The 19,125-nt window shown below is 34.5% G+C and overlaps 1 protein-coding gene across 20 annotated transcripts in view; it reads left to right on the top strand.

Moving 5' to 3' along the window:
- Positions 1–19,125, top strand: part of NECTIN3 (nectin cell adhesion molecule 3) — a 300,981-nt gene that overhangs the window by 76,821 nt on the left and 205,035 nt on the right. For 8 of the 20 annotated variants that reach the window (XM_077884657.1, XM_077884656.1, XM_077884655.1 and 5 more), the window contains exon 8: positions 31–56. The exons of 11 other annotated variants lie outside the window; for them this stretch is intronic. In XM_077884657.1, the coding sequence (XP_077740783.1) occupies positions 31–56 (26 nt within the window). Of the gene's footprint in view, positions 1–30; positions 57–7,737; positions 7,760–19,125 lie in introns of those variants that run through there. One more of the 20 variants, XM_077884668.1, reaches the window with a different exon arrangement.

Below are 19,125 nucleotides of genomic sequence, written 5' to 3'. Positions count from 1 at the left end.
TTTTAATTAATGTTGTGATGTTACCAACAGAACTGTCATGGTTACCAAGAAAATATGTAAGTATGTAATTACTCTCTGATTAGTTTTGTGCAATGATAGCATGTTTTAATACTAAATGCCTTTGTAATGTTTCACTTCGCTAGATAACTTGTCATCTTTAAAGTGATGTGGTAATTTCTGCCTGAAATCATTAGCCTTCAGCCCTCCTAAAATGAGAAGGTCACTAGGCCATGCTCCCAGGTGCCTCCAGTGGCTTTAAGGAAGAAGCATCCCACTAGTTCTACTCATCAGTGTTCTACCCTTGGGAAACCACAAGAACAAGCACCTCCTCACTCCCCACATTTGTCCACCTTGTGTGACTCTTGCTTTTGTGTAATGGTGCCAACACTCATCCCTGAGAAGTTTCCCTCTCAATGTAAATTAGGAGAATGAGGCCTAATATTGTGAAGAGGCAGTTTCCTTGAGTGGGAGCTATTACCATACTGCAGAGAAGATGCATGGAGGCATGCATAAGTATGAGGGAAATAAAAAGGAAGTTCTTGCCTGAAGGCAAATATTAATTAAGAAATACCACCAGCTTGTCACGATTAGGTAATCTGTACAAAATTTGAATCTTTATTTAGGAAACAGATATTAACTAATGACATTAAGATATTTTTTACCTTTTCATTATGTTTTATTCACATTACATAGGTAATCTATAAGCATATTCTTGGAACAACAACAAAAAAATCAAAACTACAGAAATTTATAGTTAGCTGTGAAAGTCCTATTTCATTACTCCATCACCAAATACACAATTTCCTTCTCCAGTGATCACCACTGTTACGAATTTCAATATTCTCTCACACTTTTTTCCATGAATTTACTTCCATGTGTATGTCATCCATATTTATATCTACAAATAGGTTTTGTTTTTTTAAAGATTTTATTTATTTATGAGAGACACAGAGAGAGAAGCAGAGAGATGGGCAGAGGGAGAAGCAGGCCTCCCAAAGGGGGCCTGATGCGGGACTTGATCCCAGGACCCCAGGATCACACTGTGCATTGAAGGCAGACACTCGACCGCTGAGCCACCCAGGCATACCGGATAGCTTTTTTTTTTTTAACATACAAATGTGATCATAGAATACATACTATTGTAGAAATTGATTTCCCAGTCTATTAGAGACCAGTATTTTTCAGAGTGGCCCATGTTGCTTACAGTTGTAGGGGGTTTCTTTATCTCATTCAGATTCAAATCCAGTATGAAATACTGAACACAAATAAAATTTCTTTGAATTAAAATTTTGAGCAATAATTTGCATTCTATGAATATTGCTATATTTTAGCCTACATTTGTAATAATTGTATAGGGAGAGTTGTATACTCCAATGCGAAAAAATATTTCCCAGATCAACTAAAATGATCAAGGGAACATTTACAGGAAAAATATAAATAACAAATATAGTCTGATTCTGGTTCAGCCTCAGATAGCATTTATTCTTGGTGGGAAGTCAAGTCTAGTAGATTCTATGAAATAGATATTGTTAACTTGCCTTTGAGGGCCATAGCAGGAATTTCAGTCAAGCTTAAGCTTAATACTGTAGGGAGTGTGGTTCTTGAAGTTATTTGCACAATGCTAACATTATTAAAAGCTTCCTAATCTCTTAATTTGAGATTTTTTTCCTCCTTGGTACCCATTTTACAGAAGTAACCATATATCAAATGATTTTTGGTAAATTTTTTAATTTTTAGCAACCTTGAAAATGTTTTATGAACAGTATTTCAGGTGTTGGAATACACAGATCAGTTTTCATGATTTAAAACACTTGTATATGTAAATATGTGTATGTGTGTCTTAAAATTCCGTATGATTAGGTGAGATATATGCATAAAATGCTTGTGTGACTGAATTCTAACCTGAACTTAGCTGCCTTTTTTGTGGAACACCATTTTTGCTTAAAAGAATAACTAATAAACTATGCCATTTAGACTTGAGTAATTTTGCAGACATTTTCTCACAAATCAGTGAACTGAATCTGTCACTTAGGGCAAATAACTGACAGTATTTGTTGCCAACAAAAATATTTGAGGTTCCAAGTAAAAATTATAATTTTTATAAAACCTCTATCTGCAATCATGGGATCGACATTGGTGGGCAAATTAATGAATATTCTTTTTTTTGAATAACGAGAAGTACCAGTGTTTGTAATATCTGCATAACTTAGTGAACCAATGATTGCCAAATGAGCAATGTATACTGGTCCTATCATGCATGGGTAAAATATCCATTCAAAGTATAAGATAAATGCATGGATTTCCATGTAAGACAGTATGAAAAGTTCATTGATATGTTTTCAGAGAGCAACTAGCACCCAAAAGAAACGTACACTTGTTAAGTTTTGGTACAGTAGCAAAGGAGAATTTTCTTAATTTTCTGAAAGCAGTTTTGAAGTGTCTCTCCCTTTTCTAGCAATGTGTTTGCGTGAGGCCATGTTTTCTTGATGTATTTCAACCAAACAACCTGTTGTAGCAGATTGAATGCTGTAGCAAGTATAAAAATCAAACTTTCTTCTTTTGACTCAGATAGTAAAAGGATTTGCAAAAATGTAAAAAAATAAAATAAAATGCCACTTCTCACTAATTGTCATTTTGGAAAACATGGTTATTTTTTCATGTAAAAGATGCTATTTGTATCCTATTATTCTGTTTATAAATTAAATATTTTAAAAGCTTCTTAGTTTTAACATTTAATAGAATAAATATAGTTAGCTGTTACTCATGTAAATGAAAGTACTTTGGGTTCTCAATATTGTAAAGTATAAAGGGATCCTGATGCCCTGTGTTTGAGAACCTCTGCTGTAAACCTTATGTGATGTGAAGGCAAGGATCATCTGTCCCTCACTTAGTACTATAATCTCAGTGTAGAACACTATGCTTGGAACATTGTAGTTATCTAACAAAACATTTTTGAATGAATAAGTGAAAAAAATTAAACCCCTCTTTATATTCTTTTCAGTCTGTGATCATGTGTACATTGTTTATTCTAGAATATTTCTCCCATAACTATATTTCAGTATATTTTATATCTGATATCAATATATCATGTATGAAACAGAACAGAGGGAATGAGGTGCCTGGGTGGCTCAGTCAGCTAAGCATCTCCCTTTGGCTCAGGTCATGATCCCAGGGTCCTACTCAGAGGTGGGGAGAGGAGAAGGGGGTCTGCTTCTCCCTCTCCTGTTCTCTCCCTCTCTCAAGTAAGTAAATAAAATCTTAAAAAAAGGGGGGGAGCAAGAGACTGTATAGCAATATTCTAAAATATTAACAATGATTATATATTAGACTTCTCTGTGAATATTATGTTTTATGTTCTATTTTTCTGTAGTTTCTAATTTTTCTGCAGTACCTTTTCTCCCCTCTGTCAGTGACCTTTTAGCATAAGAAAATAGAGATCAGTTGAAAACCTGAATTACTGGACTAGAATATTGTTAATCAGTCATATTGATTATGACAGTACTTCATCAGAATTTACTATCTAGGAAAATTAAGATTTTTTCCCCTCAATATTTCACTATGACATATCACATTATTCAGTAAATTTTTGTAAATGCTTGTGGCAGAGTGTTGTAAAGAAAGAGTGTTCCTACATATTTTTTTGAATAAGATATTATATACAAAAAAAAGATATTATATACAAAACAATTTAAAAGAGGGTATTTTCTAAAGTCTCCCTCCCATTTCCATTCCTGTTTACCCTATGCCTGACACCTCCTACAGAAAATCACTTTTATAAATCTCTTTTATTTATTTATTTATTTATTTATTTATTTATTTATTTATTTATTTATTCATAGAGATGCAGAGAGAGAGAGAGAGTGGCAGAGACACAGGCAGAGGGACTTTTATAAATTTCTTGTTTGTCTTAATATGGTTTATTTAAGCATAGAAAGGAAACATGCACACATTTCATTTTTCTTGTATAAAATGTAACTATATGTAGTTTATTATATCAAAATATATTTTTAAGATTTTTATTTATTCATGAGACATACACAGAGGCAGAGACACAGGCAGAGGGAGAAGCAGACTCCCTGCGGGGAGCCAGATGTGGAATTCCATCCCATGACCCCGGGATCACGCCCTGAGCCAAAGGCAGATGCTCAACCCTGATCCACCCAGGCACCCCATGTCAAAATATTTTAATAAACCAGTAACGCTGCAGTAAATAGCTGCATGATATTTTGCATGTATGCAAGTACAGTCTTCAGTATAAATTTTTAGATTTGCTCTTGCTGTATCAAATAATAAATGTGTTTATACTTTTGATAGATTCAGTCAAATTGTCCTCTATAAATATTGTACTATTTTGCACTCCTATGAGTAATGCTTGAAAGTGCCTCTTCCTCCACCTCCTTACTAACAGCATGTGTATTCTACTTGATTCTTGGTAACCTGATAGGTAAAAAGAAATTAAATGTGTGTGTATAAAATTGTAATTTTGCTATCTCATTATTAGTGAGTTTTAGCATCTTTTCAAGAGTTTAATAGAGCCATTTTTTTTTCCTGCAAGCTCTCATTCTTGTCTGTGCTTTTTTTTTTTTTTTTTTTTAAGATTTTATTTATTCATGAGAGACAAAGGGAGGCAGAGACATAGGCCAACCGAGAAACAGGCTCCCCACAGGGAGCTCCATGCGGGACTCATCACCAGTCTGGGGATCACGCCCTGAGCTGAAGGCAGATGCTCAACAAGCTGAGCCACCCAGGCGTCCCTTATGTGTGCTTATTTCTTGGAAAAAAATTATGACCATTTAAATGTTTTATAAGAAGCTAATGAAACTTTTCAAATTCCAGCATGAATAGTATATACATTCCTTCTTGATATCTAAATTTGTGGTGCAGAAAGTTTAGTAAGAGGAGTCATATATTTACACTGACTTTTTATAAAATAAGATAAATGAAATGCTGTTATGACTAGAACTCAAATGTTATCGAACAATATGGTTTTGGAAACATGACAGTCCTACTCATTAGGAAGTTCTAGAGCTAGAGATATGTCCTCCAGGTATCTTAATTGTTACCAATCACACCGTATTTAATTCTTGAACCTGTCCGCCTACCACTACTATATAGTTTTATACATTTGCATTATTTCCTTTCAAAATTCATCTTTCAGATGCAACACATCACTGCCATTTTCCAATAATACTTGTTAGATAAGCTGCTTTCATTTGTTATCATCCATAGTCTGGTTTTCTCCCAGGATCTAAATATTTTAACGTCTATCCAGATGCTACCCTAGTTATAGGCTTTGAGGTCAGGGAGAAAGGAGAGAGAAAGATGACAGAAGAATCAACATTTTTCATCCAAATTAGAACTATGTGACTGAATGGATTATTTTCAAATAAATGAATGCTGAGTATATCTAGCATGACTTTGCCCTTGAGTAGCAAAAAAGTTTACATCTTGCATATTGTCTCCAATTAATAGGGAGTGGCAATTATTGAGAACAGAAGTCAAAGAATTGTAGGGCCTTGTTCTGCTCGTGGAGGGAAAAAGTTTTGTGATCAACAAAGCTTGGATGAAATAATGATTTAGCAACTAACATTAAAATAATATATTCAAATGAAATATAGATGCAACATTTAAGTATAAGGGATTGATATCTTTACTAATCAATCTTATAAAAGAGAAAAAGATAAACCTACTTTATAAAGTTTTATAGTGATTAATTACCATAGGTTACATCCTTTCAACATAGAACCTTACAACATGCCTGACACATAGTAGGTACTATGTGTTCGATGTTATTATTTAAAAAGAAACTATGTAATTCTTAATAAAAATGTTAAAGAGATTAAGTGGTGAAATTATTTCAGAAGTGGGGATCCCTGGGTGGCTCAGCGGTTTAGCGTCTGTCTTCAGCTCAGGGAGTGATCCTGGGGTCCCATGATCGAGTCCTGCATTGGGCTCCTTGCATGGAACCTGCTTCTCTCTCCCTCTGTGTCTCTCATGAATAAATAAATACAATATTTAAAAAAATTATTTCAGAATAAAACTCATAGTACTTTGATTCATGAAAACTCAGCATATATTTCTTTTGGAAATTATTGATATTTTTATTATAAATTTAGTAAGGCTTAAAAGGAAATTAAAAGGTATGTTGTCTACATTTTTGATCATTAGTTCAATTTTATTTTTTCTCCGTCATTTATCAAACCAAGTTGAGTACTTCTTATGTGCCAGTACTGAGAATACCTAGTTAATAAGACAAATGAAAAAATTATTGTGTTTATGGAGCTTACATTTTGGTGATGAATAGACAAATGCCTATGATGACATCTTTTTTCCTTTTTAAAAAATAACTTTATTTACTTTCTAATTGGTATACAACAGATTGCATATATTTAAAGTGTGAAGTCGATACATTTTACACATAATACACAAAAATACATATGTACATATACATACACTGGAAAAACATCACCACAATAAAAAAAATGCATATATCCATCATTTTCAAAAGTTTCCTGATGCCCCTTTGTAGTCTTCCCCTCTCCCGATTCCCCTGCTCCATTTCTACATCCCTAGAGACCCAACCACTGATCTACTTTCTTTCTATATTAATTTATATGTTCTCGAATTGTATATAATAGAATCATACAATATGTTCTTTTTTTTTTTTTTTTTTTTTGGTGTCACTTCTTTCACTCCACATCATGGTTTTGATCTTTGATTCCTTCATGTTGTGTTAGTCAGTAATTTGTTCCTTTTAGATAGGTATACCTTGTAGACATGCTACATTTTATTTACATTTACCTGTTGATGGACATTGATACTGTTTCCATTTCTTGACTATTATAAGGAATGCTGCTATGAACATTTGCGTATAAGTTTTTGTGTAAATACATGTTTTTATCTCTCTTGGGTAAACATCTCTTTATGGAATAGATGTGTCATATGGTAAATACAACTTAAAAGGTGTAACTTTTTAAGAAAATGCCAAATTGTCATCCTAAGCGGCTTTGTCATTTGTGTTCCCATGGACTTTGTATGAATTCCCCTGTACCCGCACCCCCATTTGTTATCAGCCTTTTAAAATGTCAGATGTTCTAATAGGTGTGTGGTTGTACTTCATTATGATTTTTAATTTGTATTTTTTCCCTAGTTACTCATGTGTGGAACATTTTTTTTTTACTTGCTGATTTGTCATCCATTTAACTATTTTGGTGAAGCCTCTATTCAAATATTTGCTCTTTTTTTATTGGGTTGTTTTCTTATTGTTGAATTTTGAGAGTTCTTTGTTATGGACTGCATGTTTGCATCCTTCCAAAATTCATTATGTTGAAACCTTAACCCCCAGTGTGATGGTATTTAGAGGGTGGGGCCTTTGGGAGGTTTTAGGTAATGAGGGTGGAACCCTGGTGATGGGATTAGTGCCCTCATAAGAAGAGACAGGGGAGAGATTGTTTCTTTCTCTGTCTCTGCTATGTGATCAAAGAAAATAGCCATCTGAAAACCAGGAAGAGGGCCTTCACTAAGAACCAAAATCTTAAACAGCCTCCAGAACTGTGTGAAATAAATGTTCTTTAAACCACTTAGTATAAATAAATAAACACACAAACAAACCACTTAGTGCATGGTAATTTATTATAGCAGCCTGAGTGGGAATAAGATATGTTGGATACAAGTCATTTGTCAGATATGTGATTTGGAAATATTTTCTGCCATTCTCTTGCTTGTCATTCTCAACAGATTTTGAAGAGCAAAAGTTCATTTTGATGAAGTCACTCATATGATGACAATGTGATACCATGCATTCACTCTCATAGGGTAGGGGAGGTAATACCTATTTTTGTTAAATGTTATTAAAACAGTTAAAATATTTTAATGAGACATTATTTTCTTTATTTTTCCTGTATAAACTTCATCACCAATTAGGAAATTTATTGAGTTAATTTAAAGACAGTAGTTTTCCTTGGTCACTAGCGTTCCTTTAGTATCTAGCATGGATATCTACATAGTGTAAGTAATTCTCACCTCATCTGAGAAATACGGAAATTAGGGAGACTTGCCTCTTCTAATAGTGTTTTGTGGCCGATAGCCCCTAAGTAGCCACTATCTTTTTATATGTTCTATTCACCTGTTTCAAATAGTAATTATCATAGAGAAGATGCTTGATAAAAATTTTAAAATAGGACATAAGGGGCCCATGAAGGAAAAATGTTTTAGAGTTATTTGTTAATTTATTTTTAGTAGAATCAAATGGAATCTAACAATATTACTATAATTAAGAAGATTGAGATCGAGTTATTTTGACTTGTAAAGTGTAGAAAATACTCTAAGAAAGTTTATTTTAGACTTACTGTAGACATATAAATCAGCACTGAACTGGGAAACCTGGACTGTTGATTTTTAAGTGATAAAGATTCTGAGTTTAATTGCATTTCAGTATTTTTAATGGTATTACCAGCATCAGTACATTCATTGATTATGTGATTTTTTTGAAGGAGTTGAAAACTTCTGACCTCAATTCCCATTGCTGTTTTTTTCTGATTTGTAGCTGAACTGCCTGAATGAGTTAGGACTATATTAAGAAAGGGAAGAAGAATTAAAAAAAAAAAAAAAAAACACCAAACCAAAAACAAAAAAAGAAACCCTGAAGTATGCAGTAGTACCCTTACAGCTATTTCTAATACTATTTTATGCAATTTAAGTGATCCAAAAGAACTTTGTTCTAGTTACCAATACACAATACCCCCCCCCAAAAAATGATTAAAATAACAATTAAAAGGTTGGCCTTTTAAGATATTCTGAACAATCCAGAGAGAACATTTAATTCACACTTTTTCATAAAACTTTATAGTATAATTCTGGTTCTGTTATTAACATGTCATCCTCTTTCTTCCTTTCTGATCCTTAGCACTGAGTTTTAAGAACTAGCTCATAAAAATTACATACTCACTATTTATAGTTAAATATGTATATATGTGGTTCTCCCATTTTCCTACTTTTCTGCCCTTTAGAATTAAAAACCATAACTAACTATTGCCTTTGTAACCTCTCTTGAGATCTCATAAACTGCTCTGTATAGAGGCTACTCAATAATTATTGAGTTGCAGTGATAATAAAATTGCTTATGAAATCATAATCTCCAAAGCTAGCTGAGGATAATTCTAGGAATTTGGGGGGAACAGGGAAGACATCAGAATTTATATACAGTGTCATCCTTCTGCCTATGTAATACCTAGAAAATTTATTTCAAACAGCTTGGAAATCTATAGCCAGTCTATCATTGTTTTTGAGCAAGATATATAACAAGATATCAATCTGTAATATTATTTCCAAAGAATCATCACTATTAATTCATAATAACTAGAAATGAACCTCAACTTCCTAGTGTTACCACCAAAATATTTTTAAAGCACCTCATAAACCATGTTAAAGTCTGAAGAATTAAGTCTGATGTAATGCTAAACTTTGGGGAAACCAACTTTTAATGGCTCAAAGCTACTTAGAACTCAGGCAGAAAGGTATTATCCTAACCATTAATTTACTTAAATTGTGCTTTTTTCCTTGGTTTACAAGAATTAAATTTAAACTATTCATACTTGAGATACAATCAGAACATGAAATCTTGAGTGGTTTATTTGAGACCTGTGTTAAATTCATACTGCCATCAGGGAACTATAAGTCTTAATTAGGGGTGACTTTTGATTGACTCATGAGTAAGTAGAAGTAGAGGAACTATTGAAGTTAAATGCATTAAGCGGAGTACAGTGAAATTTTTTCCCAAATTTTAGAGGACCTAATAGTTGTCTTTATTTAAAAGGCCATAGTTTCCTTTATTGGAAGTGATTTCTTTTTTAACATTTTATTTATTTATAAGAGCGCCCACACATGCCTCACATGATTCAAGGGGAGCGGCAGAGGGAGACAAGCAGACTCCCCACTGAGCAGGGAACCTGAGGCAGGGGCTGGATCCCGTGACCCCAGGATCATGACCTCAGCCAAAGGCAATTGCTTGACTGACTGAGCCACCCTGGCACCCTGGAAGTGATTCCTTTTTAAGTGGAGAAGCCTAAACAGAGAACTGAGTTATTTTAAATGTTCAGAACAAAGCAAACCAAATTGTTTTCAGAGAATAGACTTTTTCATTATTTGTGAATTAAATTTTATGTGGACATTATCGGTCTAATTTTTCTTTAAATTTAGCTAGTCTTGATTTTAGTCCTGGCCAATTTTTTTTTTTAAGATTTTATTTGTTTATGAGAGACACAGAGAGAGAGGCAGAGACACAGGCAGAGGGAGAAGCAGGCTCCATGCAGGGAGCCTGACATGGGACTTGACCCCTGGTCGGGGATCAGGCCCTGAGCTGGAGGCAGATGCTCAGCCGCTGAGCCACCCAGGCATCCCTCTCAAGTTCTTTTGATAAGTTACAAACAAGAAACGGGTAAAGGTCCCATATGGACTTTTGAGAGAATAATGTAAATAATATATTATTTAAGTTAAATGTTACCCATATGTCTAAACTTAAAATGTTCATTCATTCATTCAGGAAATTATGGTACGCATTGCTGAGTGACTTTTTTCCCCTTTATTTAGACTCCTCCTTTAAAGTAGATTCAATTAAAAAAAATAAAGTAGATTCAATTATAGAGTCCTTGGTTAAATCAAGCTGACCTAAATGGAGAGTCATTTTAGGCAGCTACCTTCATATTGTATCGTGTGCAGTGCTAGTGGAGTCTAGATGCCCACCACGGTGCTTGATTTCCCAACAGAGAATAGTAATAGAGGTTAATAATAGAGATTAATGTACTAGTATCTTTTACTCCCTATTGATATGAAAATACTATGGGAGACTCTCTCAGGCTATTGATAATTATCAAAACTCCCCTAGGTATTGGCATTGCAATCTTTTATCCCAGCATTTCCAGGAAGGTCTTGATTTCACATATTTGTGCCCCAGTGTCAGTATGTACATTAAGTGCGCCTTCCCCAGTATTGACACTGCTGTTTGTCTGAGAGATCGCCCTAGTACATCTGACTTCTGTTATTATATTATTACCCAGTTTTTTAACAGCCTCCTTCTCCATTTCTGATCATTAAAATTCAAAGTGCTTTCTTCCCATAGTCAAAATGGCTTTTACATTTTAGCCCCCTCTAAAAAAAATCTTCCTAAGCTGAAAAGATTATTTAATTTAGAATAAAATGTATGAGTGTGAGCTATGGTAAAAGCACTTGTATTTATTGTGATAGTCTCTTTCCAAAGTGTAACTGGAGACAGTGCTCTTATTTGGAGAACTTTAAGAAATGGAGGTTAATTTGGATTCCAGTTGTTTTTTTTTTTTTTTTTTGCTTTGAATTATGTCATCTATTTAATATGTTTATTGTTTCATAAAATGGTGGAGTAACTAGGGAGCAAGCAATCCTGCCTCCTCACGGATCCTTGTAGCTGGACTAAGAATCAGATTGACATGAGACAGGTTAACAGGAGAAAATAAAATTTGATTGTGTACGTCCAGGGAATCCTCACAAACATGGAAGTTCCAAGAATAGGCAAAATGAAGTATATATGTCATTCTAAACTAAGGAGAAGGGGATAGGGGCCTGTGACTTAAAGGGAAGCAGTGCAATTTACAGGCAGATGAAAAAGAGTTGATGTTTGGTAAACAGATATTTGCCCTTCCATATAGATGGATTATTCAGATAAAATTTATCTCTGGTAATAACCCTTATTCTGGGAAGACTGTACAATTTGGATTCTATATAGTCAAGGGAGAGTCAGATGTTTCCCTTGAGCCCACAGGTTCTTGATAGCCTTCAGCTCAAAATAATCCACATGCCAATCCTAGGGGCCCTACCTTCAGCCCCTGTACTAGAAGACAGCATAAGATATTTTTAGGAAAAATCATAACATGAGTAATTGATCACTTCATATAAAACCAGTTCCAGTTCATGGGCACCTGGGTAGCTCAATGGTTGAGTGTCTGCCTTTGGTTCAGGTCATGATCCTGGGCACATACGGGGTGGAGGAGGGGCAGAAGGAGAGTAAGAATCTTGAGCAAACTCCCCACTGAGCACAGAGCCCAATGCAGGGCTCCATGTGGGGCTCCATGTCATGACCCTGAGATCATGACCTGAGCCAAAATCAAGAGTCATTCGACCAACTGAGCCACCCAAGCACCCCCGGATACTTAACATACTTTTGATTGTTTTTGATTCTATTCAGATATCTTAGATAAAATTAGAATGAACATTTTCATTAAAATAAAATTTATGTTTGAGACCTTTTAAAGTTGAAGAAGGCATGTTTGAATGAGCTAATTTAAATTTTCTAAAGTTCATTGGTTAAAAAAAAAACTGATAAAACACAGGCCCTAATTTAAAAAAAAATGCTACTAACAGAAATCAGTTAGAAATACTGAATAAAATTCAAGATGCTTGTTGTTTTAGAAGTCTTTAAAATGCCAAAAATTAAGAAATTAAAAAAAAAAAAACTTAATGGAAAAACATTCAAAAGAATTTGTTTTGGGTAGTCAAGACTACAGTTTATTCTTGGGTGAATTAACCTTAGTTATTTGACCTAGAGCCACTAAATTATTCTGGTTACTTATATGAGTATGGGAATCTTTCACCCAGTCTGTTTTGGCAACTTATCAGATAACCTTCCATAGTTACAAGCTACCATAGTGCAAATTTTCTGTTCCTGGGCATGATAGTAAATAGGATTACCACTTTCTTTCCTCAGAGACATGTTTTCACCACCAGTTTGGTTAAGTTTGGTTTTGGTATGATTCCAAATTTATTTTGTTGATTCTTTGGCACATATTTTTAACCAAGATGTTTGTTCCCTCAGTTTTATGTACAGTTTTATGTAATCTCCTTTTGTTTGCCTTACTAATATTTGCTTAATTAGAAATATGTGCAGGATAAGCAATTAGCCTATTGTTGACTCCACGTTTTTTGTTTTTAAAATATATTGCTTGCTATTTAAGAATATGATTCGAAAAAGAAATAACTCCCAAAGTGGCATATGGTTCTTTGGACATGTGAATTAAAAGTTTAATCTTATATTTCAGTGTAAACAACATTTTATTATTGAGAATAAGATGTTGTTGGGGGAGGGATAGGGAACCTATCTGGAGTGGCACTTTAGTTTGAATCATTGATGCCTTACAAGTATTTTTTTAAAAAATTATTAGTACTGTTAAAATCATTTCTATATTTACAAACACCTTGCATTCTTTATCTTTGTGTGCTGATTGCTAGCAAATACATGTGTAACACAGGATCATTCCTTATGATGAATTCTTTAGGTCTACTTGTTTTTTGAGATCCAGCTTGAATTTGAAGAGGACAAATTTTAATTTACCGTTCAATGTTCTTCTAGCTGGACTAACATTAAATTGACTTGAGATTAACAGGAGAAAATCAAATTTAATTTTGTATGTGCTGGGAATCCATGCAAACATGAAATTACAAAGACAGGTAACATGAGGTTTACATATCATTCTCAACTAAGGAGAAGCAGGAAGGGTCTGGGACTTCAAAGGGAAGAAAAACAATTCACCGGAAGATGAAAAAGAGTAAATGTTTGGTAAACAAACATTTGTTGGGCCACTTAGAAAAATTGGAACTTGAGGACTTTGACCAAACAGGCCTTGCTAGGACTTCCCTATCTGCCATACCTGGTTCCTGTTATAATGTAGTTACCTTCCATTTTTATGGTCATAGTTATCTTTCTATCTAAATTCTTGTAGGCATTTGGTGGTGGTGGTGAGGGGGCAGGGATGGGAAGGCAAAGTTTTCTTCTTGAATCTTTTGGGCCTTGATTGTTTTTAGTTCAAAATAATCTGCAGTCCTTGGCCCCAAGTTCATTTAACATTTCTGATTACATAGTTGCTTTTGTTTTGTTTTTCCACATAGCTCAAAGCCATGATTATTTCCTATTCAATTGACTTTGGGAGTATAATTTTTCTTTGTAGTTTTAGACAACAGAACTAGGATTAGAAAGTGACAGTAATATAGATTTGAATAATTATTGTAAATATCTTTCCAATAACTAGATCTATATGGTAATGGAGCTGATACCTCAAGAAGTCATATATGTTTCCATATATATTTCCTAACTGAAAAGTTAGGGAAGTTATATATATTTCCTTATTTCAAGGACTCAGCTGTTGTCTTTTGTTGTATGTTATAGGAGGCATTTCTGCATTGGGACTAAAGTTTAATTTTAAGACCCCTCCTAGTCCTTTCTCTTGATTCTTTTTCCCCCTAAGAAAATGATATAGATGGTAGATTAAAAAATAACATTAGTGTTATTTGGGACCAGTGTTCTATCTTAACGTGATTCTGAGTGTAATATTTATATTATATATTTATTAGTTAGCTAATGAGTTACTAAAAGCACATACGTGAGAGGTAACCAACTCTGTTCTATACATGGTTTCATGGAGTTTAATTTCAAGGTCCTTTGGCATTTCCAGATATTATTGAGTCTCTGTTGAAGAGCATTTTGATGTAAGCAAATATTACTTTAAAATATTTTTTGCCTTTTTTTAAAGAAAAGATTTTCTTTTGTAAATGTAAATTATACATTGTTTTATGGTTGGTTTACAATTATAACTGACTGTTCACATAGATACCTAAAGCTTTGAATGATATCTTTACAGCAGCTTTAACTACAATGAACATTAGATGAGATGTAAAACTTGCTAACTACAGAATATTTCATACACATAAGTAACTTTGGAAGAATGAGAATTGTTAAAGGTCTTTAAAAGGAAATACTTAGCTTTATAATGATTCTTATTTTAAATTCATTGGCACTTACAAAAGGTAATAGTCTCAATTTCAGATGTTTGGCAGGCAGTAATTATTTAGGCTATCAATCCTGTTTATTAAAAGAGATGCCATGTAAATGTATTTGTTTGAAACATTTTAAATGTCTTATTACCGATGTATATGTTCCCATGGAAACCACAAATACCCCTTTAGAAAAATGATGTAAAATAGTGGCTTTACTTTTAAGTAGAACCTGAGAAATTGCAGGCTCTATTCAAGGAAAGGTAGCTACAAAGTTGAAAACCTTACTGTGGTCATATACTGCTGAGCTATGAACTGCATGTAAAACTGTATAACCTTACGTGCATGTGCACACACATACACCAAATAGGTTAATTGTGTGAGACCAAAAAAACATGCAATGTAAAAGAATAAAAAGTGATAAATTAGACTTCATTAAAGTTAAAAATGTTTGATCTTCTAAAGATACCATTAAGAAGACAAAGGGAGGGATCCCTGGGTGGCGCAGCGGTTTGGCGCCTGCCTTTGGCCCGGGGCGTGATCCTGGAGACCCAGGATCGAATCCCACGTCGGGCTCCCGGTGCATGGAGCCTGCTTCTCCCTCTGCCTATGTGTCTGCCTCTCTCTCTCTCTCTGTGTGACTATCATAAAAAAAAAAAAAAAAAAAAAAAGAAGACAAAGGGAAACCACAGATTGGGAAAAAATACTTGTAACACATACATCAGACAAAGGAATTGCACCCAGAATAAATAAAGAAGTTTTACAATTCAATAATATGAAACAACTCAATTAAAAAAATGGTCAGAAGATTTGTATAGACTTTTCATCAAAGAAGTTATACTAATGGCCAAGTAACACAGGAAAAAGTAGTGTGGCATCATTAGTACTCAGAGAAATAGAGATTAAACCACAGTGAAATGTCACTACACTTCCATTAGATTGGCTAAAGTTTGGGCAGCCCGGGTGGCTCAGCAGTTTAGCACCGCCTTCAGTCCAGGGCGTGATCTTGGAGACCCCGGATCGAGTCCCACGTCTAGCTCCCTTCATGGAGCCTGCTTCTCCCTCTGCCTGTGTCTCTGCCTCTCTCTCTCTCCTTGTGTCTCACATTAATAAATGAATAAAATCTTTAAAAAAAAAAGCAAAGTCAAAAAAAGATTGGCTAAAATTTTAAAAGACTATACTAAGTGTTGACATAATTAATAATAGTTCCTACTCATAAGTCTGCTTTTGTACATAAGTATGTAAAAGCAATTTATACTTAAATTATTTTTCATTTTTGCTCTTCTAGTTAATTTTCATTATTTTCTGTTCTTATCGTACTATATTACTATATGTAATTAGAAGTCCACACACCAAAAACTGTCTCAGAGCATATTTCCTTTCCCCCATCCCCATTAAAATTCTTTTTTAAAAATTTTTTTAAAGATTTTATTTATTCATGAGAGACTACAGAGAGAAAGAGAGAGAGGCAGAGACACAGGCAGAGGGAGAAGCAGGCTCCATGCAGGGAGCCCCATGTAGGACTTGATCCCGGGTCTCCAGGATCATGCCCTGGGCCAAAGGCAGGAGCTAAACCGTTGAGCCACCCAGGGATTCCCCCCATTAAAATTCTTATAAAAGGATTTGTAATGAATATGTGATATGGTCGCAGCTACAAAAGAAATGACTTTATATTTTGATTTTGAAGTCCTCTAAAACTGAGTAATCCTGTGCTTGATGGTAGTTTTTTCCCATAATGAACTGCCTATGATCCACATGGTACTTACTTTAAAAAAAAAAAAAAAATGGGGAATGTGACATTATGGGTCACATAAGTTGCCAAGAAAGAAAGTTGTCTGGTTAGCATAAGGCAAATGTGAGTCATTGCTCTGGAACTGAATGTGCCATTTGAGGTTTCATAGCCTGGACTCCCACCCAAGACAGAATTTCCTTTAACAATATCTAAGAAGGTAGTCATCCAGCCTCAACTTAAAACACTTACATTGGCAATTTCACTACATCACAAGGTACTGTATTTCATTTTTGATAGCTAAAATTGCTAGGAAATTAGAAATCTAGCTTCTTTTCAACTTAGTTAGTCCTGATTCTGATTTCTACAATTCTTAAAATTCTTTTCAGCATTTAAAGCTGCACTTATTAAGAACTTATTTCTTTTAATTCAGATGCTTTTCATACGTACCTCGAAGCAACCTTTCCAAGAATTGTTTTATAAGCTTTTCCAATATTTAAAGTTCTCTGACTTGCTCCAACTGTTTTCTATCTACAACCCACTGGAATGTGGAATTTTCAACTGTTTTTTTTTTTTTTTTAGAATATAGTTGTTTATCTTCCCTCCCTAGTCTCTCTCCTCTGAGAAAATTCTAGTTTAATATTTCTCTGGAACAAAATACAGTATTCCAGGATGATAAGTATTAAGTGAATTTAGATTATGATCTTTTTTTTTTTTTTAAAGATTTTATTTATTTATTCATGAGACACGCGCGCACACACACACAGAGGCAGAGGCAGAGACACAGGCAGAGGGAGAAGCAGGCTCCATGCAGGGAGCCCAACGTGGGATTGGATCCCGGGTCTCCAGGATCACACCCTGGGCTGAAGGCGGTGCTAAACCGCTGAGCCACCGGGCTGCCCTAGATTATAATCTTTTCATCTTACCCCTCTATTTTAGTTAAATGGTTTGTTTACGTTCGTGTATTTATGAGTGTGTTGACAGTTATAAAGGATTGTTTTGTTAATCCAGACATCTTTCTTGCAGTTACATTGATTTTATTAACCCAATTATTTTTCTCTCTGTTAAGTTTAACCTTTATTTTAGATCAAAATTCCAAACGATTTGTAAATGCTTTAACTAATACAGTCAAAATTCAGAAATTTTGCTTCTGAATCAATATTCATATTTGAAATATCCATATTTGAAGACAATCTCCCATTAATTGTCCTTACAGGTCACATCAACCTTTTTTGCATGATTTTTTTCCATATATACTTTATACTATGTGGATTTTTCAGATAGTGGGCACGTATTTTCTGATTTAATTTTTTTCTAATTAAATTGGAACTATTAGAAAAAAACTAGATTGAGGTATAGGGAGGAGCAACTGTTGAACAGAGGTAGAGAAAGAATGAATGTCTATCTCTAGTAATCTTGAAAGTAAGAATGACTGAGGATGTGAAGTAAAAGAGTGGGGAAAAATATAAAATATGTATGGATTCTAAAGCTTTTCAGAACATAATCTGGTAATATAGGATGTGTTATATTTATGAATGATATCCAAGGATTGTTAGTCTGGTACACATCCACCTTCTTCTAGTGGTTAAGTGCTGTCACTTGGCCTCTCCCATCCTTGGATGTCATTTCTCCCATTTAACTCAGCCCAGTTCATTGGCAACAGTGTCCACTCTCACTCCTGATTTACAGAGAATAGCCACCACAGGACTCTTCAGGGATGCCAGAGCTCCCCTCATGAATGCATTTCATACAGAAATTGGTCAAAAATGTTCTCAGGATGCTCCTGGAAAGTACTCTTGAGGAGTGGTTAAGCACACCTTACATGATAAATCTTTAACATCTGGCCTCCTTAAGCCTGTGGATACTTTCCTCTTGGTATCCCAAGGAAATTAGAATTTCACCTTCATGTGGTGGAGTCCACATTTGGGCCTGGATTTCAGTCATCCAACTGAACTCTTAGAGCTACTACTAGCCACTCAATATATTAAATCAAGAATCTTGACAGTACGTCTGTACAAATTTTGTTTGATTCATTATATTCCATCCACCTGATCCAAAACCCTTAGGATCTATTTCCATGTAGGTTCTTCAGGTTTTTACCTCTATAAATTGGCGAAATCTTGCAATTTGGCGGGAGGGGACACACTTTGCAGTCTACCCTAGGATAAACTGATGCTGAATATTAAACAATTGCTTAAAAAAAAATCCATCTGTCTCTGTCATATGCACTTAAAACAGTAGGCATTTAGAACATTCTGCCTGGAAATCTCCTTAGGTAAATACCCCATTGCATTATATGACTTTTTCCACGTCATCACAGGCAACAATGCTGCTAAACTTTATCCCACTATATGGAAGGATTCCCTTTCCTTCAGCTTTAATAGCATTATCCTAACCTTCTGTTAAATGCTTACCAAAAGCTTTCTTGAAGGCCTTCAAGCTTTATTATTAGCTCTCTCTTCAGAGCCCTTCCAGTGTTGCATGTAGCTTGGTCCTAAAGCCACTGCCATGTTTTAGGTTTTGTTTTACCTTTGGGTAAATACTTAGTAGTGTGATTCCTGGATCATAGAGTAGTTCTATTTTTACTTTTTTGAGGAACCTCC

Source organism: Canis aureus, chromosome 35 (genome assembly GCF_053574225.1).
Source record: "Canis aureus isolate CA01 chromosome 35, VMU_Caureus_v.1.0, whole genome shotgun sequence".
In the NCBI taxonomy this organism is placed as follows: domain Eukaryota; kingdom Metazoa; phylum Chordata; class Mammalia; order Carnivora; family Canidae; genus Canis; species Canis aureus.
The sequence above is the reverse complement of the archived record's forward strand: the minus strand, read 5'-3'. Positions and strand labels throughout refer to the sequence as shown.